The 19,190-nt window shown below is 54.6% G+C and overlaps 1 protein-coding gene across 1 annotated transcript in view; it reads right to left on the bottom strand.

Moving 5' to 3' along the window:
• Nucleotides 1-10,118: 10,118 nt before the first annotated feature.
• The window catches only part of IFT27 (intraflagellar transport 27), a 25,206-nt gene continuing 16,134 nt past the window's right edge, over nt 10,119-19,190 (bottom strand). Inside the window, exons 3-7 of the mRNA XM_012637990.1 lie at nt 19,179-19,190; nt 18,007-18,066; nt 15,785-15,902; nt 14,810-14,919; nt 10,119-10,368 (exon numbers count right to left, since the gene is read on the bottom strand). Of these exons, the coding sequence (XP_012493444.1) occupies nt 10,270-10,368; nt 14,810-14,919; nt 15,785-15,902; nt 18,007-18,066; nt 19,179-19,190 (399 nt within the window). The 3' untranslated portion in view covers nt 10,119-10,269. The remainder of the gene's footprint in view (nt 10,369-14,809; nt 14,920-15,784; nt 15,903-18,006; nt 18,067-19,178) is intronic.

Below are 19,190 nucleotides of genomic sequence, written 5' to 3'. Positions count from 1 at the left end.
GAAAGCTGGACCCCCACCTTAACTCAGGCTCAGCCCTGGGCAGGGCCCCCATATCCCGGTGTCTGCCACTGTCTCTCAGGGACGGGAGCCCCAGCGCCGTGCGGAATCTCAGGAGAGTAATGGCAGCCAAGGAGGCCCTGCTGAGAGCTCTGGCTGCAGGGTGGGGGCTGCTGCAGGATGGGGGCTGCTGCAGGGTGGGGGCTGCTGCAGGGTGGGGGCTGCTGCAGGATGGGGCTGCCCCAGCCAGAGCACCATGTTGGCTGGCCCCCCCCACCCCGTGTGCCCTGCAGGCTCCCACGGCACGTCTCACCCAGCACGGGCCCAGCAAGGCAGGAACGCCCACCCAGCGTCCAGTCGTGTGAGCAATGATGGTGCCAGCACGGGCTGGGTGTTCTACAGGTCTCGCCGCGGATGGATGCTCAGCAACCACCTGGGTAGTGGTGTGGGGCCCATCCCATTTTACGGATGAGGAAACTGAGGGTCAGACAGACTTGCCCAAGGTAATCCCTAAGTGTGTCTGCTGCGTTCCGGGGGCTGCGTTATCACAGACGGCATCAATGGTCCTATCCAACCTCCCATTTTCCAGAGGGCAAGGACCGAGGCCCGGGGAGCATAGGGTTACACAATGGCAGTAGTGGAGCCAGGACTCAGCGAACTTCCTTCCTTACCTCTGACCCCGCCTCTCCTGCCTTCCACAGATGCTCAGGGGCGCTCTCCTTTGCGCAGGCGCCGTTGCCATCCGGAGTTCCCACCCGACTCTGCCCACCCCTCACGCCACAGGCCTCCTGGGTTGTTCTCCACATCCACAGGCTGGGCCCAGGCGTGGGCCAGGTCCTTCCTGGGTGGCAGGCAGGGGGCTGAGCCAGAACCGCTGTCTATCAGCTAAGCTGTAGGGGGTCTGGGGGAGGCCACTGGGTGGGCTGGAAAGAGCACAGGTTCCCGTCCCGGCCCCAGGGAGTCCTGCAGGGCTCTGAGCCTTGTTGCTCGGTAACTGTCTGTGAGCCAAGGAGTGAGTGGGGAACCACAGAGGACACCTGCTCCCCTCACCCCGACTCTGAAGTTACATCACCCCCTTCCCCAACCCAAGCACTCTGAGTACTTCCTCTCACCGGCAGTGCCCAGGAGCTCTAGCCTTTCATCCTGCCAGGCTCTTCTCTGCCTCAGGACCCTTGAATGCGCTGTTCCCGCATGGCTGACACACAGTGCCCAGCTCCCCTGCCCAACTCCCACCCTCCACATCTCAACTGAGAGGTTTTGGCTGGACAATCTCCTCCTTCACAGGTCTCCTCTGGAGCCTTGTTCAGAGGGCTCTAGTCTTTTCTTTCAAGCAGGTTTTACAATGTGTGATTATACGTGTGCTTGTTAACTTGCTTTCTGTATCCCTCCCCTCTAGCATGGGTGCTCCATGCAGCAAGGAGAGGGGTCTCACCTGTCCTGTCCAGCCCTGAAGAGCCTGCACCCAGAGCAGTGCCTGGCCCATGGCTGGTGCTCAAAAAGCCAGGGCTGACTGGAGCTGGGGCCTGGGCCGGGGCTGGTCACTAGGCCCCTCTCGCCTGCCTGCTGTGCTCGCGAAGCCAAGAAGTCAGAACCACGGGACTCTAAGGGACTACTACTACTGCTACTCTGAGGCTACTCCAGCCTCTTGCCAGGCCTCTCTGGGCCACTCTTCCCAGGGGCCACTCGTGGGGGGCCCAGGCCTTGCAGCCCCAGAGCCCCTTTGGATAAAGGATGGGAGTGTCGACTCTGGAATTATCTAGGATGGGGCAACAGCAGCAGTGGCAACAATGCTAACAACATGAACGCAGCTGGTGCCAGCAGGGGCTGAGTGTTCTACGGGTATCGCCATGTTTTGAGTCCTTGGCAGGCATCGGAGGTGGGAGATGTTAGGTCCCGGAGAGGTGTCGTGACTTGCCTGAGGTCACCGGTGAGGAAGGGGCTGAGCAAATGTTGCCCCCAGAAGCTGTCTGACTCCAGAGCCCCGAACGCCGTGTGTGGGCAAAACAGCTCCACGCTCTGCTCCCCGGGGGCATTGCCACCTCCTGCCTGTTAGAGCAGGAAGCTGCTGCGGGGGGGCTGTGGGGGGGGGACCCCAGCTCCCTCAGGGAGTTTTCTGAGGTTCACAGGTGCCGGGAAGCGGCTGCGGGCATTCCTGGAAGGCTGCTCTTGGGTGCAGGTCACAGGCCCACTGTGTCCTCAGCGTGGACGGGAACGTTGCCTCGTCTTCCCCGGGGTGGTCGTGGAGGTTGAGTGAGAAGAAAATATTTATTGCTTGAAGAGGACTTGGGGGAGATCCTGGCCCCCAAGGGGGGCTCATAAGGGTTGCTCCCCTTACCCACGCCCTCCACGCACTCCTGAACCCCAACACCCCCGCGGAAATGGAGCGACTGTTTCAATCCACCGTGAGGCGAAGGGTGGAGACGAAAAGGGCTGAGATGCCGAGGAGTCAGCCCTGGGTCCCGGGGAGAGGCCGCGTCAGAGGGAAGCCAGGTGAGTCATGTCACCTGTTCTGCGGTGCGCTCTCCCCTTTTGTGAAATCGGGTGCAAAACACCCACTTCAAAGAGCTGCCACATAAAATAAAATGGAGACACAATGTGTGAACCGCTGATGTGCATTTCTTAGGATACTTGTTCATGAAACTTTCTTGATCTTTGCTTGAAAACATTCTTTTGTACCAGCAAGACTCCACCATGGCCTGGATCCTGCATGCTCTTGATTTTAATCTCATCTTGCAAATCACATGGTGCCTAAGGAGTTTCTGGGCCTGGCACCGTGAGCTCAGGGTAGGCCTTATGTCAGGATAGTGGATGCCTCATGTTGGAATGGCTTGGGCAGTGGAAGATTACGTCATTTTTATCCGTGGACCAGTTCCTTTCCGGGCACTCGTACCCGGCGTCCGTGCAGGCTGGAGAGGGTGTGTCCAAGGCAAGCAAAGCATCGTGGTGTCCGCCTGGGAACGAACCTCCAACTTAGCCCAGGCTGCCAGGCCGGGCCAGCCTGTCCTCCACTTCTGTGTGTAGAGCCCTGCTTCAAATGTATCTTCATTTTATTTACTCTTCTCAAACCTGAAATTAATAAATAACTTTTGAAGCTATAGCAAAAAACAAAAAACAAAACAAAACAGCTGCAGCCGCAGCCGCGGTGGCAGCAAGGCCGGTGCGCCCAGGCGTGGGGCTCCTCCGTCTCCTCTGAGCAAGGCGGAAGGCGCCCTGGCCTTGGGGGGGAGATCCCCACGCGAGCTGAATCCTGCAACCCTCAGAACAGCAGGCTCCTCCTGGATTGTGAGCGCGGCGGACCAGCTTTCCTGGGATTTTAGGAAAACAGACGAGCTCCGAGCACAACTGGGCCGCGGCAGTTATTTTTTTTTTTTTTTTCCTCTTTTGCCTTCAGCCGTGGCAGCCTGCTCCTGATTTCTCTGGAAAGGCAGCTCCTAATTAGAATGGATCGAAGAGTCTTTGCTTCAGCTTTGTTCTCAGTCCCGATTGAATCGTTGCTTTAGGACTTAATCTGGTGCAATCGCCGGCTGGCTGGTACCCTTGGTCCTCCGAGCTCCTCGGGGGCTCAGGCAGGCTGGCGCCCGGGGCGGGGGGCACGGAGAGCCCCCCGGGGCCACTTTGCACCCTCTCACTCCAGGCCTCTCTTCCTTTTCTCTGGCCCCCACCCCCACTTGCTTTCTCTCCCTCTAATTTCCTTTCATTAACGACCCAGAGGCTGTCCGGGGTGCCAGTCCCTGCTGGGGGGAGTGTAAATTGGTACAATTTCTCTGGAGGGCAATTTGTCAAGTGCTATTAAAAGCCTCAAAAAAGTACGTAGGCTTTGACTCGGAAAGTCCCTTCTCGGAATGTAGAAATAATTGGACAGGGGTCCCCTAATATGTGCAAAAGGACGCTGCCCTTGGCGCTTTTCATGAGTGACCACCTGGAACCCTGGTGTCCTTCAGGAGGAAATCATTAACGTGGTCCTGTAACACATCGACTGGAAAAAACCTTCTGGAGGCAATGGGGAAATCTGAATGTGGACTGAATAGTAGATGCCCCTACAGAATTTCTGTTAATTTTATTAGGGTCCGACAATGACCTTGTCGTTGGTTTAGAGGCAACATGGCTGGAGAGCCGGTACTTGGTTTCAGCTATTATGACAACAATAACGGCAGCGGGTACAGGACGGAGGGACTGTGGCAGGATCTTGAAAGTTCTCAATCCGGCTGTCTGGCAAATGAGTGTTCATTGTGCTATTCTCTCTATTTTTATGTAGGTTTTACAATTTTCATGATTTCAAAAGAAATAAAATGACCAGATAAACTATGTCGACAAGATAGTGTTAAGTGAAAAGAAATAACTTCCAAATAGTGTATATGGCATTATCACATTTTTTTGGTTTCTAACTATGTACATATTTCTACATGCAGAGGAGAGAGGTGGAAGTACACGCACTCGCGTGGTAATGGTGGCCATCTCTGAGTGGCAGGATTTGAATAATTTCCACTTTCTTCTTTATACTTTTCGGGAGTTTCTGACTTTTTTTTTTTTTTTTTTTGCAATAAGCATACATTACTTTCATACTCATTCAAAAAAGCAATAGTTAACTGCAGAAAATTTGGAAATCACCTACTATGAATTGGGCATTTACTATATCATGCCTTTAAAAGGTTCCACATATCATAATCCACATGCAAAAAATTGGTAAGGCTGGTGATGTTATTGGTAAGGCTGGTGGATAAATGGGAAAGCTGAGGATCAGAGAGGGCAAGTGCCTTGCTCAAGGACACACAGCTGCAATTCTAATTCTACTCTTCTGATGCGAAGCCAGTGATCTTCCCACTAAACCCTGGCTGCATCTAGAGGACCAACGAGGAGTGTGAGAGGTAGTCCCTGCCCTCCAGAAACCCACCCTGTCTTTGCTCTCTTGGCTCCTCGCCCCCACAGTCTGCTCTGTCACTCTCTTCGATTTTAGAACCAGTTACATAATGGCTTTGGTGAGAATGTACTTTTTCCCCTCACATGACAGGTGAAACTCGAAAACTGCCCGTTCAATATTTTCTCCTAATGAGCCTTCCCAGTCTTCTTGCCTTTTTAGGGTGGAAACGCGCTCTCTGCCATCGTCCTCTGCGTATCGTCGGCTCTGTTTACCGGCAGGGCGGGAGAGTGAACGGGCCTCGTATACACAAATATCAGACGATCCACAGAGGCCGGCAAGCCCGAGTTCTTAATCCTGGCTCCATCACCAACAATTCGCAACCGAGGAAGTCACTCTCTCTGTGTTTTCTCAGTCTCAGAAGTAAATAAAGGATAACACACTTTAAAAATCAATTGGTGTTCTGAGGAAAAAGAACGGGTGTGTCGGGGGTGAAGACAATTCTAAGTTGGGCTGAAAACGTGTTTCCGCAATTTTTGCTAATGCTGGAGACGGCCAAGACCTTGTCCCAACCTGCCCCCATCAGCTCTGGCTGGACCTGCTCTCCTTGCCCCCGGGCACCTCCTCTCCCACCCCATCCTCCCACTCCTCCAGGCTGATCTTCCTAAAGCAGGAATCCAGGTGAGTCACTTCTGTAAACACCCTTTAATGGTTCCCCACTCTCTTCTGGAAAAAGCCCAACTCCTCTGCTCTGGGTAGGAAGAGCTCCATGTTCTTGCTTTGTCCTTGTTTCCAACCCCTCACCTGCTGGGCACCCCTCCATCCCCCAACCCTGCACTGGATGCAGTCCCCCAAGAGGGCCCCCAGCTTCATGCCTCAGGGCCTTTGCACATGCTTTGCTTCTCTTTGTCTGGAATTCTCTTCCCGGGCTAGCATTAGCTATTTCCCTGCAAGGTCCCTGGAAACCCTCCCTGCCCAGCAGACTTGGAGCTCCTCCGGGACACCACCTCAGTCATCCTTGATCCCCAGTGTGCGGCAGGATCTGCACAGAGAGGAAGGCTGGGATGGGAAGCACAGGTGCAAAACCACACCTCCAGCGTGGACAGAAATCCTGCAATAGAGGTGGCCTAGCATAGTTTTCAGTTCCCACCCTGGGCTAATTGGACCTGTGCTTACTCTCACCCTAGTTCGGGCTGGGAAGTTTTTAGTTTTCAATATTCCATTTTTAAAAACACAACATTTTAGCAAGAAAATGGATGTATTTTATTTATAGACACTGCAGCAGGCTGCCTCCTGCCCCCAAGTTTCCTCGCAGAAGACGGTCTAACCAACGTGCCTTCCCCAGCCATGGAAAACTACAGGGCTACTCTCAAGGCAAACACCGTCCTGGCGAAACCAAGGGTCCAGGAAAACCCGCTGAGGTGCTGCCTCTCGTATCATCCACACCTGAAGGGGGGACTTTCTGTGGTGGCGGAACCCCAACAAAGGACTCAGCAGGAAAGGCATTGTTTCTGTGTACCCCCCTCACCTGGGCTTCCCCGCCCTCTCGGCAGGGAACCTTATGAGGTCCAGAGGCAGCCAAAGATGCTGCAGAAGGGCCGGCTTCACGCAGCCTTGGACGACAACAGGCCAGGCCAGGCCCCGGCCCTGGACCACCTGGAGGACGATGAACAGAACCCTCCTCCTCGATCCTGCAGGAGACAGGGGGGCGGCTCTTTGCCCTCCCACGGCATTTGGGAGAGGCTGGCTGGGGCACTTTTTGGGTTCCACTGGAGTTTGGAAATCAAGTGTTGACTCACCTTTCTCTTGCAATCCATGCGGTTCTCAGGCAGGGACCGAGTCCTAGTCCCCTCTGTGTCCCCCAGTGTCCGCACACAGCCCGTGCTTGTCTCACTGAGGCCCTGTGCAAGGAGGAGGTCAAGCTCCACCTCTGGGGGGCAACGAACCATGCATACCTACAAAGTGCCAGGTGCTCTGACCTCTTCCAAATCCTGCTTACACGTCACCTTCGCAGTGAGGTCTTCCCTGACTTCCCCATTTAATACTTCGCCCCACCCCTGGCCTGCTGCCACCAGACAGGCTGCATCGTTTACCTGTTCGATTGAACACCTCTCTCATCCCTCTAGAACGCAAGCCCCGAGAGTGGGGTTTTTTGTGTTATTCACTGACAAATCATCAGCACCTAGAACAGGGATTGGCACACAGTAGGTGCTCAGCAAATGCTTGATTTAAGCATTCGCTCAGCAAATACACTCATTCAAGAATGAAGCCTGCAGACACAGCATGCATTTCGTAAATGTTTGCTCATTGAGAACAGGGTCTCCAGGCAAGTGAGGTAATTAACAGTCACTTGCTAGGTTCCAAATAGGGCCGGCACTATGAGGATAAAAAGCTATGATGTCTGTCCTCCACTGGCTTGCTGTTGTCTTTGGAATAAAATCCCAATTCCTCCCACTGTGGACCCTGTCCTCCCTTTGCTTTTCTGGCACATAGCAGACGATGGCTTCACTGGCCTTATGTTCCTTGACGTTCTAAGCTTGTTCGTGCCTCAGGGCCTTTGCACATGCCATCCTTGCTGGATGGCTCATCCTCTAGATGCTCATGTGGCCGTCACATCTCAGCTCAAATATCACTTCTTCTCAGGGTCCTTCCTGCCCACCCAACCCAGTTACCCCACAAATCACTTCCTATCACAGCTCCATTTTATCATCTGCATTGTCTGAAATGATCTGAAACATTTCATTACTTATAGAACCAGTTTACTAGGGAATCTCAACTCAGTGGGCTCCAAAGCTGACCCATGTTACTTGTCCTAACTGCCTCACTGTGTCACACTCTGCCGAGGCCCCTTCGGGCTGGGTCCGTCCAACACGTTTTGGGCACTTAGTCATTAAAACACAGACCAGGCCAGTTCAGAACTCCCAGTCTTTATTCAAACCTCTTTTCCAGAAGGGTGGGGAGGGGAGCAAGATCTTTTTCTCTTTCTCTCCTGGAAGAGAGGGGACCTGGAACACAGGGACCGGGGATGAGCCGCATGTTTCCTCACAGGCCTGCCCCTCGCCTGGTTCCATCTGCTGCCCCCTCCGTGGAGATGGGTGCCTGGTTGTTCGAGGCTGAGCCTCCTCCCTTGCTGGGGTCTCCTCAGGAGCGGGCGGCCACGTCCCCCTCTGGGCTGCCCGTGGAACAGGCCCCTGCGCTCTTCCAGGTGGGAGGCGGCTCCCTGCCCAGCACCTGTCTGGACGCATGACTGCTCCCACGTGTCCTACAGGACCCTCTTTGGGAGCACGTACTTACTTGCCCCCTTCCGCATACAGCCCCTGCCCTCCCGCTGCTGGTGCAAGCTTCTCCCCACGCCCCTCCCATCGGGATCACCCGGAGCGAGCCAAGCACGACTCTAGGGTTGTGTGCTGGGCGCCCCAAGGACACCTCACCACCCTGTGCCTGCAGCTGGCATCGGGTTCCTGCAGCTCAGCAAGCATCCGGCTGGGGTGTGCCGTGCCAGCCTCCTCTCCTTGGCAGCCTCCTCGGTCCCAGGATTCTCCTGGGGCCTCTTTCACTTGGCTCCGGGGGCAGGGGAAAGTGGGGCGGGGGGGGCGCCCACTCGCCAACACCGTCCGCCCTCAGTCCTTTCTCTCTGCGCCGCTCCAGGCTTGCACAGAGGGAAGAGCGGGGAGCGGAGGGGCTGGGTGGCTCACGGCAGCCAGGCCAATGCGGCCGCTTCTACCAGGCCACAGGGAAGGGCCTGGCCTTAACTTTTCGTGACCTCTTTAGGAAGCGGTTTACTTAGCATCTCCTTGCCCACAGCTGTGGGCCACAGTGACCAATTCTGGGGCAACTGGAAACGCGTCCCTCCGTGTCCCCTCAGGTACGGTGGGCCTCCCTTCTGGAGCACGTGACACGAGAACAGCAGCTTGGTGTTGCTGGTGCCCAGAAAAACGCTCGGCGCATCGCAGGCCCTATTTCCTGAAGGAGTGACGTGGCAGGAAGACTGCCGTGGCCGCGCGGCTTCACGCTCAGTGACAGAGAGGAAGGGGGCGAGGGCCTGACCTCGGCTGATGCCAGGTGTCCGGATGCCCGGACGCCCATTATTTCACTTCTCACGATGACCTTGAGAGGCAGGCTGGCCTCCACCTGCTCCTGGCCGAGCTCAGGAGGTGGCCGAAGCATCCGCGATCCTGGCTCTGCCGTCCCTTGGCTGCGTTTCTTAGAAATTCTCTGACTCCAGGTCCTCATTTATAAAAGTGGGGTGACAACACTCCACGTTGTAAGGACAAAATTAACTAATACATGTGATGTGCTTAGCTTGTGTAGAGACATGGCGGGTCGCAAATGGGGACCAGAGTAATTTCCATCATTGTCGCTATCGTCGGGACGAACCTAGGTCTGTGTACCCTAAAGCCGGCAATCTCTGCACCACGTCCCCCCACCCCGGGGCGATGAGGCCCTCTGGGCACAGGGGCTGAAAGAAGCCAAGACCGCCCCCCGCCCCCGCACCGTGCCGGAGGTGACAGTCAGAGAAGGCCTTGGATGCCAGACCGCAGCCGTGGGCTGATGTAAAAGGCAACCAGGAACCTCTGTGGTCTTTAATCAGGGGAGTGAGACGACGAGACTGGTGTTTTAGGAAGATTAATCTGGCAGCAGAGACAGGACGGAAAACAGTCCAGCTGAGTGCAGGGAAGGATGCTGCTGCCGGGCTCCCTGAGAGGCGGCTCATTAAAGCAAAGTGGCCGGGCTCTGGCCCCCTGCGCGCTCAGGCTTCCCGGCAGCTGGGAGAGGCTGGCCCTCCACTAAGACACGGGCACCAAGGCCGGCCGGCAGAGGGCACTGTTCTGTCGGTGACAGTAGCCACCTCAAGGGAGCTCTGGCATCTGGGTACCCGGGAGCAGGTAGCAAAACCGAATGGTTAGAATAGGCGAGGCCATCAGCCCCATCCCAGCTCCGGGGCAAGTCCCAAGCTGAGCGTTTTAACAGGAAGTCACAAGCCGGTCCAGGCCCTTTCTAAACCCTCTGCGGGGTTTGCCTTCTCAGTGGAAGGCCCGGCAGGGAGGCTTGCACACGCAGTCGCCGGGCCGCGCGCGCAGGGTGGGCAGGAACACCCACTCTAGCAAGGCGAGGACCTGCAGCACCAGCGCGCCGCAGGAGGGGGCGCTGCCGGGGTTCCGAGAGGGGCTCCTGGGCTGCTCTGGCACCGACGGCACCGCAGCAGCCCAAGTGCAAAACGGAGCCAGGGCTGCCCTGGCCAAGAACGGAAGGAGCTGCTGCTTCTACATTGTCTCCTAATTTTATTTAAAGCTGTCATGATATATTGGAGGCACAGAGGCAATTCCATCTTCTCTCCTCTTCCAAGGAGACGGAGCGCAGGCCAGGTTCGCCGCAGCACCCGCCGCTCCCCCGTGCGGAGCGATCCACTCACCCCTTCACACCAGCGCGCGGAAAACTTCCACCTTCTCCCGGTACAGGTGGCGGAACTGCTTGGCCAGACAGTGGAAAGGCGCTTCATAGTTCTCCATCTCCTTCTGTCGGGACGGTTCAGAAAGGCGGCCGTTATTTTCCCAGCCATCGAAGACCCCCAGCACTCACTCAACGCTTACCTGCGTCAGGCGCGCCCGCCCCCTGCCTCGCCCCTCGTCGCACCATCTGCGGTAGTACTGTCCTTACGCCGATTTTACAAGAACGAAACTGAGACGCGGACAGATTAAGGTAATTTACAGCAAGCCACGCACCTTGCAAATGGTGGCGCTGGGGCCTCAGCACAGGTCTGTTTCTATAGAGCCTGCACTTTCAGCCACTCTCACGGTATGTGGGACAGGATGTTAAAACGAGACCTTCCTCACTCAGTTTTGATGGAGGCTCCAAACGGCAAAACAAAGTAACAGACGGCAAGGAACCTCCTGCTCCCAAGGAAGAGCCAGACAGGGGGTGGCGGTCCCCCTCTACCTCCAGGTCAGGGTTGAAGAAGCCAGAGGAGAGAACTTCAAGAAAGTGGCTAGCGCTGTAGCATTTCCCCTGGGGAGGGGCGCCTCTCCCTCATGTGGAGTCAGTGGGAGGCTTTTAAGAGAAAGCTTGAGCTCTGGGAGGCCAGGCTGCTGCTGGACCGAGGCCTGGAAAGAATCAAGGTGAGGCCGGGGCTGGCCAGGCCGGGAGGGGGCCTCCAGGGGACAGGCCCTCCAGGGTGAGCATGCACAGGCTGCAGAAGGAAGAAAACAGCTGCTGCCCTCTCACCCTTTGTGTGTGCACATGCGTTTTTAATTTTCTCTCTTTTTTTTTGAGAAATAAGTTGGCAGAAGAAAGAACCCACTACTTTTAAGACAGCAGCTCCAGCTATGAATGCACAAGAACCTGTTTTGAAATGATCCTTGGCAGCTGGCAGAAGTACAGCCTTGATAAGAGGCAGTGAAACATCCAAATGAAACGGAAGAAATTCCAAAGTGAAGAATGTTCCAGAACTCATCAAGCTCAGTGCCTTTGTTTCACAGATGAGTAGTCTGGGGCCCAGCGGGTGAAGTGGCCCAGCTGGTTGGTGCAGAGCCAGTCTAGCATCCAGATTCCCTGATTTGAGAAGAGCCGCCTGTCCACGAGGCCAGCCGGGACGAGAAATGTGCAAAGGAAACCAGGTCCCGTGGAGAAAGTCACCTGGACTTTCTAGCAAGGGAAATCCTAAGCAAAGGAAAGAGCTGCCCGAGAGCAAGGATGGCGGTGGCAACGCTGAGAGTGTGCTGAGGAAGGAGTGGACAGCGTACAGCCGAGACGAGCATCTACACTAAGCTCACAACTGCCGAGGACCTGAAAGCCGTCACCCTTCAGTTGGACGTAAGAAAGGATTCAGTTATATCTCCCAGGCACCTCTGGTTACGCACAGCGGAAGGTCCTAGGCAACACAAATGTCAAAGAGTAAAACACCACCTCTGTCAAAAGCAGCGGTAATATCGAACAGAAAGAGAATGCGGCCTACACAGCACACGCACAAGGACTTCTAAATGGATTCAAAAGCTCTCCAAAGCGCGGTCTTGGGAGAACCCAACATAAAAAGGAATCCAGTGCAGGCGAGCCTCTGTAGACACCGTGGAGAGCTGCTGAAACACGGAAACGGAACCGTTTTCCACAGGCACTGAGAGGCTTGCCAGTGACAGGAACCCTTCTGTCAAATGACTAATCACACTCTCGCTCACAAGTGTGGACACCTGTAGCGTGTCTGTTAGAGCGAAGCATCCTTAGAGCTGGCTCGGACTAGTGCTCAGTCTGGCCTGGAATTCTGTCCCGGAGAGTCCCTGGCAGGCTCTGTGGGAGGCCAGAGCACCCTTTCTAGAAAGCCCAAGTTTTCAAGCTGGAAAGGCCTGAGTCCGAGTCCTGGTTCTAGCCCTCGGTAGCCGTGCGGCCCAGCAACGCCGCACACCCTTCCTGAGGCTGTTCGCCACCTCGCCGCGGGGGCAGGAGTGCTGCCTGGTAGGGCTGTCGTGACGCCTAGACAGCTGATGTGTGCAAAACACCGAGCACACAGTAGGCCTTCAGTGGTCCCTATGGACCATTCTTGCAGCAGTTGTCTGCATTTGATACTATCCAGCTCCTTATAGTGATGAACAATTTTTACAAAATTTTAACTTCTGTTTAAAGAAATACCTGTTAATTTTTTTGGTCTGAAAATGTCAAATATTGAGGAGTGTCAGAAAGTCAAAGCACCACAGCGGGACCTCCTGTGGGTCAGCAGGATGATCACTGCTGCTCTCAGGAAGGAGAGAGAGGAGACGGGCTTGGCGTGGGGCTTGGCTGCATGTCAGACTGCATTTGGTTGTATTTCCTTTTTAATTACAGCTTTCTTAACCGAGTTGCCAGTGGCGCTTCTGTGAGCGTCAACTCAGGGGGGACTAGTTAACGTGCACAGTTAATACCAAGTGCTTAACTGCAGCCTCTTCCAGCATAATTTATACCCACTCGTTTCAGCACCTGAACAGAGTTTAAACACGCAGCCCAGTGGCCTTCGGTGACTCATGTGTTGGAAGTGGGTTTTAATTTTTGAGTCCTATCAAGAGTTCTGGGGAATATGGGATATTGGGGTGAGGGGACAATTCACAAATGTGAATGGAGGAAGAGGGAATACTGAAATATTGTTTTCTGTGGGTACTACGGCTTACTGCCTTGCTCAAACGTGTGCTGCACAAAGGATGAGCAACCTTCTATGCAGGAGAAGCTCGCTAATGTGAACTTTATTAATTTAGCATTTGTGATAATTGGACCAGAGGCAAGGGTGACATTTTCTCTGTGTAAGTTATGAATACAAGGATTTAATGAGTAATAATAGTATAAACAAGATTATTAGGGGGAACATTTATACTTAAAAAAGCTAACATTTACTGTGCGCCAGATTTCATGCTAAGTGTTTTATATTCATCCTCTTACTTCTCATATTTATTACTCAATGAGGGATGTATTTTATTATCCCCATTTTACAGGCGAGGAGCCCGAGGCACCAAGAGGTTAAGTAACATGCAGGGTCCATGCTACCTGTACTGCTACTCTCCATCGGGGGTCGGAGGCCCTGCGTTTAACCGCCACACTGTTCTTAAGGAAGTATGCCGTGTGGGGGGCTTTTTTTTTTTTTTTTTAGACAGAGTCTCACTATGTTGCCTGGGCTGCTAGAGTGCCGTGGCATCATCCTAGCTCACAGCAACCTCAAACTCCTGGGCTCAAGCGATCCTCCTGCCTCAGTCTCCCGAGTAGCTGGGACTATAGGCATGCGCCACCATGCCCGGCTAATTTTTTCTATATATTTTTAGTTGTCTGATTAACTTCTTTCTACTTTTAGTAGAGACGGGGTCTTGCTCTTGCTCAGGCTGGTTTCGAACTCCTGAGCTCAAACAATCCGCCCACCTCGGCCTCCCAGAGAGCTAGGATTACAGGCGTGAGCCACAGTGCCCGGCCTGGGGGGGGCTTTTAAAAGTTCCGACCCGCACAGCAACTGAATAGAAGTATCGGTCAAGTTTCACAGATGCAAGCACAGAAGTGCCTGAGTAGAAGATTCCTCCAGGATAGTAACTAGCCCACTGATTCTTTTGGGCCAAAGAATCGGGACAGAGAGGTCCAAGTTAACAACCAGGGCTGTGCCAGGCCTAGTGGGTCTCCCCAGCAACTCTGGCGAGGGGCGCGGCTGCCAGTACCTTGCCTCTGCTGGCTCTGAGATGGATGTTTCTGGGACACCTGCTCTTGCAGGTGAACGTTCACTTGATACCCATCCCAGTGAAGTCTCACACAAGGTGTCTGGGGCAACCTGGTCACATGACTACATCCTGGCTGCAGGGAGGCTGGGACTTCAAAACTCCCAAACGTAGGGAGCAGAGTCCGCAGCGTTAGACAGCCAAAATCATGGTAGAGGTGTACTAAAGATGCCAGTAACAAATCACTCCTGGCTTCCCACTAATGAGGACTCCTGCTGATTTTTCTGGAGGGTACTTTGTGGCCTGGAGTCACCCGGGGGCTGCAGCAAGGACAGGGAGCACTGGTGGGAATTAGAAGCCACGAATCCTAGTCCTGGCTCAACCCTTCACTGGTCACACGACCTCGGGCAAGTCACTTGACCTCCTCAACCTGAAATGGGAACTGTGGGGCCGACTCCTGGTACACAGGACTGATGTGAGGGTTGAAGGCAATAATGTTCCAACACCACCACAACCCATAATTTCTCGTGCAAACGTCAAGGGTCACGATCACTGTGCACAATACACTTATATTTCTTACACATTCAGATACCACTTTCCCAGGGCTGGCCGGCTGGCCCGCCATCCCGTAATGCATGCGTGACTGCTGTTCTACTGGGAAAGGTCTGGGGCTAAGAACGCAAACGTGGGTTCCAAATGAGACTCCCCATACGGTGGAATCACAGCTCGATGACGTGAGGTCATGGGAAAACCGCATCCAGCAGAGGCCCAGTCCAGACCCGGCCACCGAGCAAGCAGAGGTACTCACCACGGAGGTTTCAAAATACTCCAGGCCTTGGCCCAGCGCCCACGCCTGGGCCTGAGCTGAGTCCACCGCTCGCCTGCCGGCCAGGTCTGCCTTGTTCCCCACTAAAACACCTGCTCGAAAGAAACAACCACGACGTGGCATGTAACTGTGGTGGTCTGGGAGGACAACAGAGCAAGCACACTATTTTTGAGAGTCATAAAACTCCCATGAGAGAGGCTGCCTGACACGAGGAGGTGAACCGCACAGGGACAGCCAGGGGTCTCTTGCACTGGCCCCCACAGAGAGAAGAGGTGGGCTTGGCTTTTCACGCACAGCTCTTGGTCGCCTTTTCTCCAGAACTCACATGTATCTGTCTCCTCTGTCTCCTTAAGGCCGCGAGGCCGTGAAGGCGAGGGCCAAATTTATGTGAGCGTTTGTGATAATTCCTGGGACGTGGGGCAAACTTTAAAAGGGTCATTAATACTAATCTAAGGACTCGGCTCGGAGTCAGGGATGCAGAGGTAATTTAGTTCGGCTCCCAGCTGCATCAGCTGCAGCTAATTTTTGAGCCTGTCTCTGGAGATCACTTTCCCGGGTCTATAATGAGGAGAATTTGTTGATCTCACATAGGGATGAAAAATAAATGGATTTAAAGCATTCTGGAGTGACAACGGGACTTGAATGTTTACTTGTACCCCACATAAGGAGAAAACGAGGAACTCTTCCCTGGGGGTAGCTTTCCGGAAACAACAACTCCTGTTATGGCACGAGTATCCTCGCAACCCTGCGAGGTGAGTGCCGCCATTCCCATTTCACAGAGAGGTGTGCCAACGCACTGTGGCTCACGTGGCTGCTAGGAGGCAGAGCCAGTGTATAATCTAGGCCACCATATTCGAAGCCCCGGGGCCCTTTTTGGCACCCACAGCTACCTCTGCAACGCCCTTGCCCTCTTGAACTGAACGGCAGAGGTGCTGCCGGAGCGTCTGCAGCTCCTACCTGGGAGGGAGGTGCCTGGAATCTGTGACCGTGCCTTCTCCAGCCACTTGCCGCAGTTGTTGAAGGACTCCTCACTGGTCACATCATAGACGAGACACAAGACGTTGGGACTCTCCCACTGCGCAAGAGGGACAAGACGAGCACGTGTCGGTAACAGGGAAAGTAAGTTCAAGGCTGGCAGAAAATTTGTCCTTCTAAGGGAAGGGATATGAGGGCGGAGGGAAGTGGAAAACTACAAAGGGGATGTGAGGCAGAACATGGCCACACCCGCAGAAGTCGAGCAGTTCCCCCAAAGGAATGACTAGGGGGCTGCGCTCAGTGGCAGGGCAGGGCCAGGTTCTCTGCCAGGCGCTTCTGTGCGTCACTGTGAAGCCTCCCAACTTGGCAGGGTCAGTCTGAATAGTCCCACTTTATAGCTGGAGAACCGAGTGCAGGGAGGTAAGTGACTTGCTCAGGTCAGATATGCTTTAAAAACAACGAAGGCAGAGACAGGAGGACTGTGCTTTCGCCAGCCACTGGTCCCATTAATTATTCCTTCTTCCACTCATTCTTACGAGGAAGAGGGCCGCTATCATGTGAATTGTTATGCTTTTGTGCTGGGCAGCCCTTCCTTTCATTAGCAGTCCCTGGAAGCTTGTTTGCTTGCATCTTCTTAATGAGGGCTGGCTTTTTAAAATGCAAAGGGCAGTTTCTGCTTCTCCTGTGGTGTCTGCACAGCCCTAATCCAAACCACGCCGACAACTGGATAGGGCTCGACGTCCCAATTAAGAGCCAGGGCTGCACGCTCAGGCGCTGTTGCCTTCAGGGGCTGCTCAGAGTCCAGGGATGTCCTAGCCTGCCACTGGGACGAAGGATGGCCCTGCACAGGCTGTGGACACTTGCCTTGGTGCATGTGACTCTTGGCCATGCCCTGGTTTCTGGGCACTCCCAACCTGCACAATTAAAGGCTGGTTTATATCTGGGGTGTCAGTAACCTCCCAGGGTATGGGGGCAAATCCGTTTCCCTCCAGACTGGATTCCCTTTCCTTTCCAATCCTTGGAAGGCCAGCCCAGGATGGGCTCTGGAGGGCTCACTCCCCACCCCACAAGGCTACTGCAGCTCCTGGTGGTGTCCAGGACGGGAGGAGCTTGGACCAAACTAACGATCCCTTCGCACCACAGACTAACTCTTGAACTCTTGCTAGAAGACACTGACCTCCCCTGCGTGCATGCAGGAGATGCCCCAGCATGGTTTTAACTCAAGAAGCCTTCCCTCTTCCAGGCTTCAGTGAGGGGGCCCTGGATAGGCCTGGGATTAAGTGGAAGCTGGAGTAGGAGAGCCCAGAGTCAGGGCTGGCCGTGGGTTGTGTGTGTGTGTGTGTGTGTGTGTGTGTGTGTGTGTGTGTGAGAGAGAGAGAGAGAGAGAGAGAATGATGTGCGGCATGTAGCCCAGACCTGCCCAAACACATCTTCCCTTCTGCTGGGCAAGGCAGCCCCAGCGCCAGGCTGAGCACACAGTAGGCACTTGGTAAACATCATGCATCGTGCATGAAGCCAGCCCTGTGTGAAGTTATTATCATTAGATCACTTCCATGAGACAACAAAAAAGGGCAGAAAACAGTTTCCATTACAACGTGGCTGTTCATGGAAAGGCCAGGGAGGGCTCTGGAGAACTCACTCCGTCTAATCAGCTCATGGCCCAGATTAGGGAAACGGCTGCATCGGGAGACAGGAGCTGGACAGGGAGTGCACGGGGCCATCTGCGCCCTGGGCGGCAGCAGGGCCACGTCTCAGAGCAAGCCCCAGTGGAACGCCCCAGGGAAGCTCCGGTGCCGCCCCTCCAAGGGGAAAGCCTCATTACAGGGCCCCTGGGGCGCTCCCCAGAGGAGAAGGGAACATTCTGTGCTGTCCTGGGAGGCTGAGAAGGAGTGTGGAAAGGACACCACCAGGAGGGCCTGCTCTGAGATGTTGGCCCCGGGGTGGGAGGGCTGGGAGGGCCGAGCCACAGGCGCTGGCGCATCGGAACTGGCCACCCCAGAGCTGGGGAGGGGCAATTATGCACATTAGCCACTCCTCCCACGTGGCCGCAAGTCCCAGGCTAGAGGAAGGCCCCATAAAGAATTCTGCTGCGGTAGCTTCTCTCCATGGCCACGGTGCAGTGACATTTCCACGTGAACGCTGTCAGGGGCAAACCTTTTGGCAGGAGGTAACGGTGGTTAGGAAATAGACCGCACACTACTTGCCAATTTATCCAGCATTTCAGAAAACAGCTCCTTGCCGGCAGAGTCGAAAATGAAGAGTTCCTAAAATCAGAAAAGCATGTCCAGAAGAAAGTCTCCATACGGGAAAACCGCTGGCTATGAGGCACCGGTATCGGTCTCAACTCACTACGGACTTGTCTTCGTGGCAAAATGCACGCACCCGCACGCATGTACATTTTCATGCGCGCTCTGGGGACGGGCACGAGAAAGATGCTGCTGAAAGGAATGAGCTCCGCAGCCGAGACAGACAGTGCAACGGGTTCTCACGCCAACCAGCACTTTCTGTGCGCGTCTCACCTCTCCTAACCCCGAGTGCAAAAATACTGGGAACAAGCTGACTTCCCACCTGGCAGAACAGAATGCTAAACAGGCCGACAAGTGCTCTGGTTTCCAAAAGGTCATTCTGCACTTTGTTAACCAAATTGATTCTCAAATCTTAAAACAATTCTTCTTAAAGGAGGTCACTGAGTAGGCCTGGGGAAGGCGGTTAAAGTAGGACGGTCTGTCATCGCTCTGGGATGGCTGAGGTGTGATTCAGACGGAGGGCAAGGGATGACCCTTCCTGTCCCTGTCCAAACCTGCCCCGGCCCTCCTGAGGCCCCCTAGTGCTGCCGCCCTAGGAAGTCCCTCCTCAGCACCTCCTAAAGTTCCCCGCCCGCACCGGGTATGCCCCGGCTGGCCTCTGACCCCTGGCACACGGTCTGAGTGTCAGTACAACCATCTGCTTTGCGTACTGGTTACCTGTGCACCAGTCTTACCCTTCATCAGGGGTACTTAGAATTTTTTTTCTCACGGACCTATTTAAGAATCTGGTGAAAGCTGCAAACCCTCTCCGGGGAAGCACAGACAAACCTAACATCTCGCCATTCGATTTCGGGAGTCCTAGGTTCCCATAAAGGAACCCAGGTTAGGAACCTTGCTACTAGATAACAAGTTCTTTGAGGGCCAGCCTAGGTCCCAGTCTTCTTGCCTTCCTCCTCCTCAGTCCCTTCCTCGTGTGCTTCCCGCATTCCCAAACTCTGTTTCCAAATGCTCAGACAAGTCTAGGCCACATTCTCACACTTCCTCTTCCCTAGGGAGGATGGCAGTGACCATGGAGACCCTGGGCCCAGCTGGGGTAGCCCCAAGTCTCCTTGGAGTAAGGCACCACTCACCACACTGTCGCC

This window comes from Propithecus coquereli, unplaced genomic scaffold (assembly GCF_000956105.1).
Source record: "Propithecus coquereli isolate 6110/MARCELLA unplaced genomic scaffold, Pcoq_1.0 Scaffold126, whole genome shotgun sequence".
NCBI classification, from domain to species: domain Eukaryota; kingdom Metazoa; phylum Chordata; class Mammalia; order Primates; family Indriidae; genus Propithecus; species Propithecus coquereli.
This window is presented reverse-complemented; position numbering and strand designations above follow the sequence as displayed.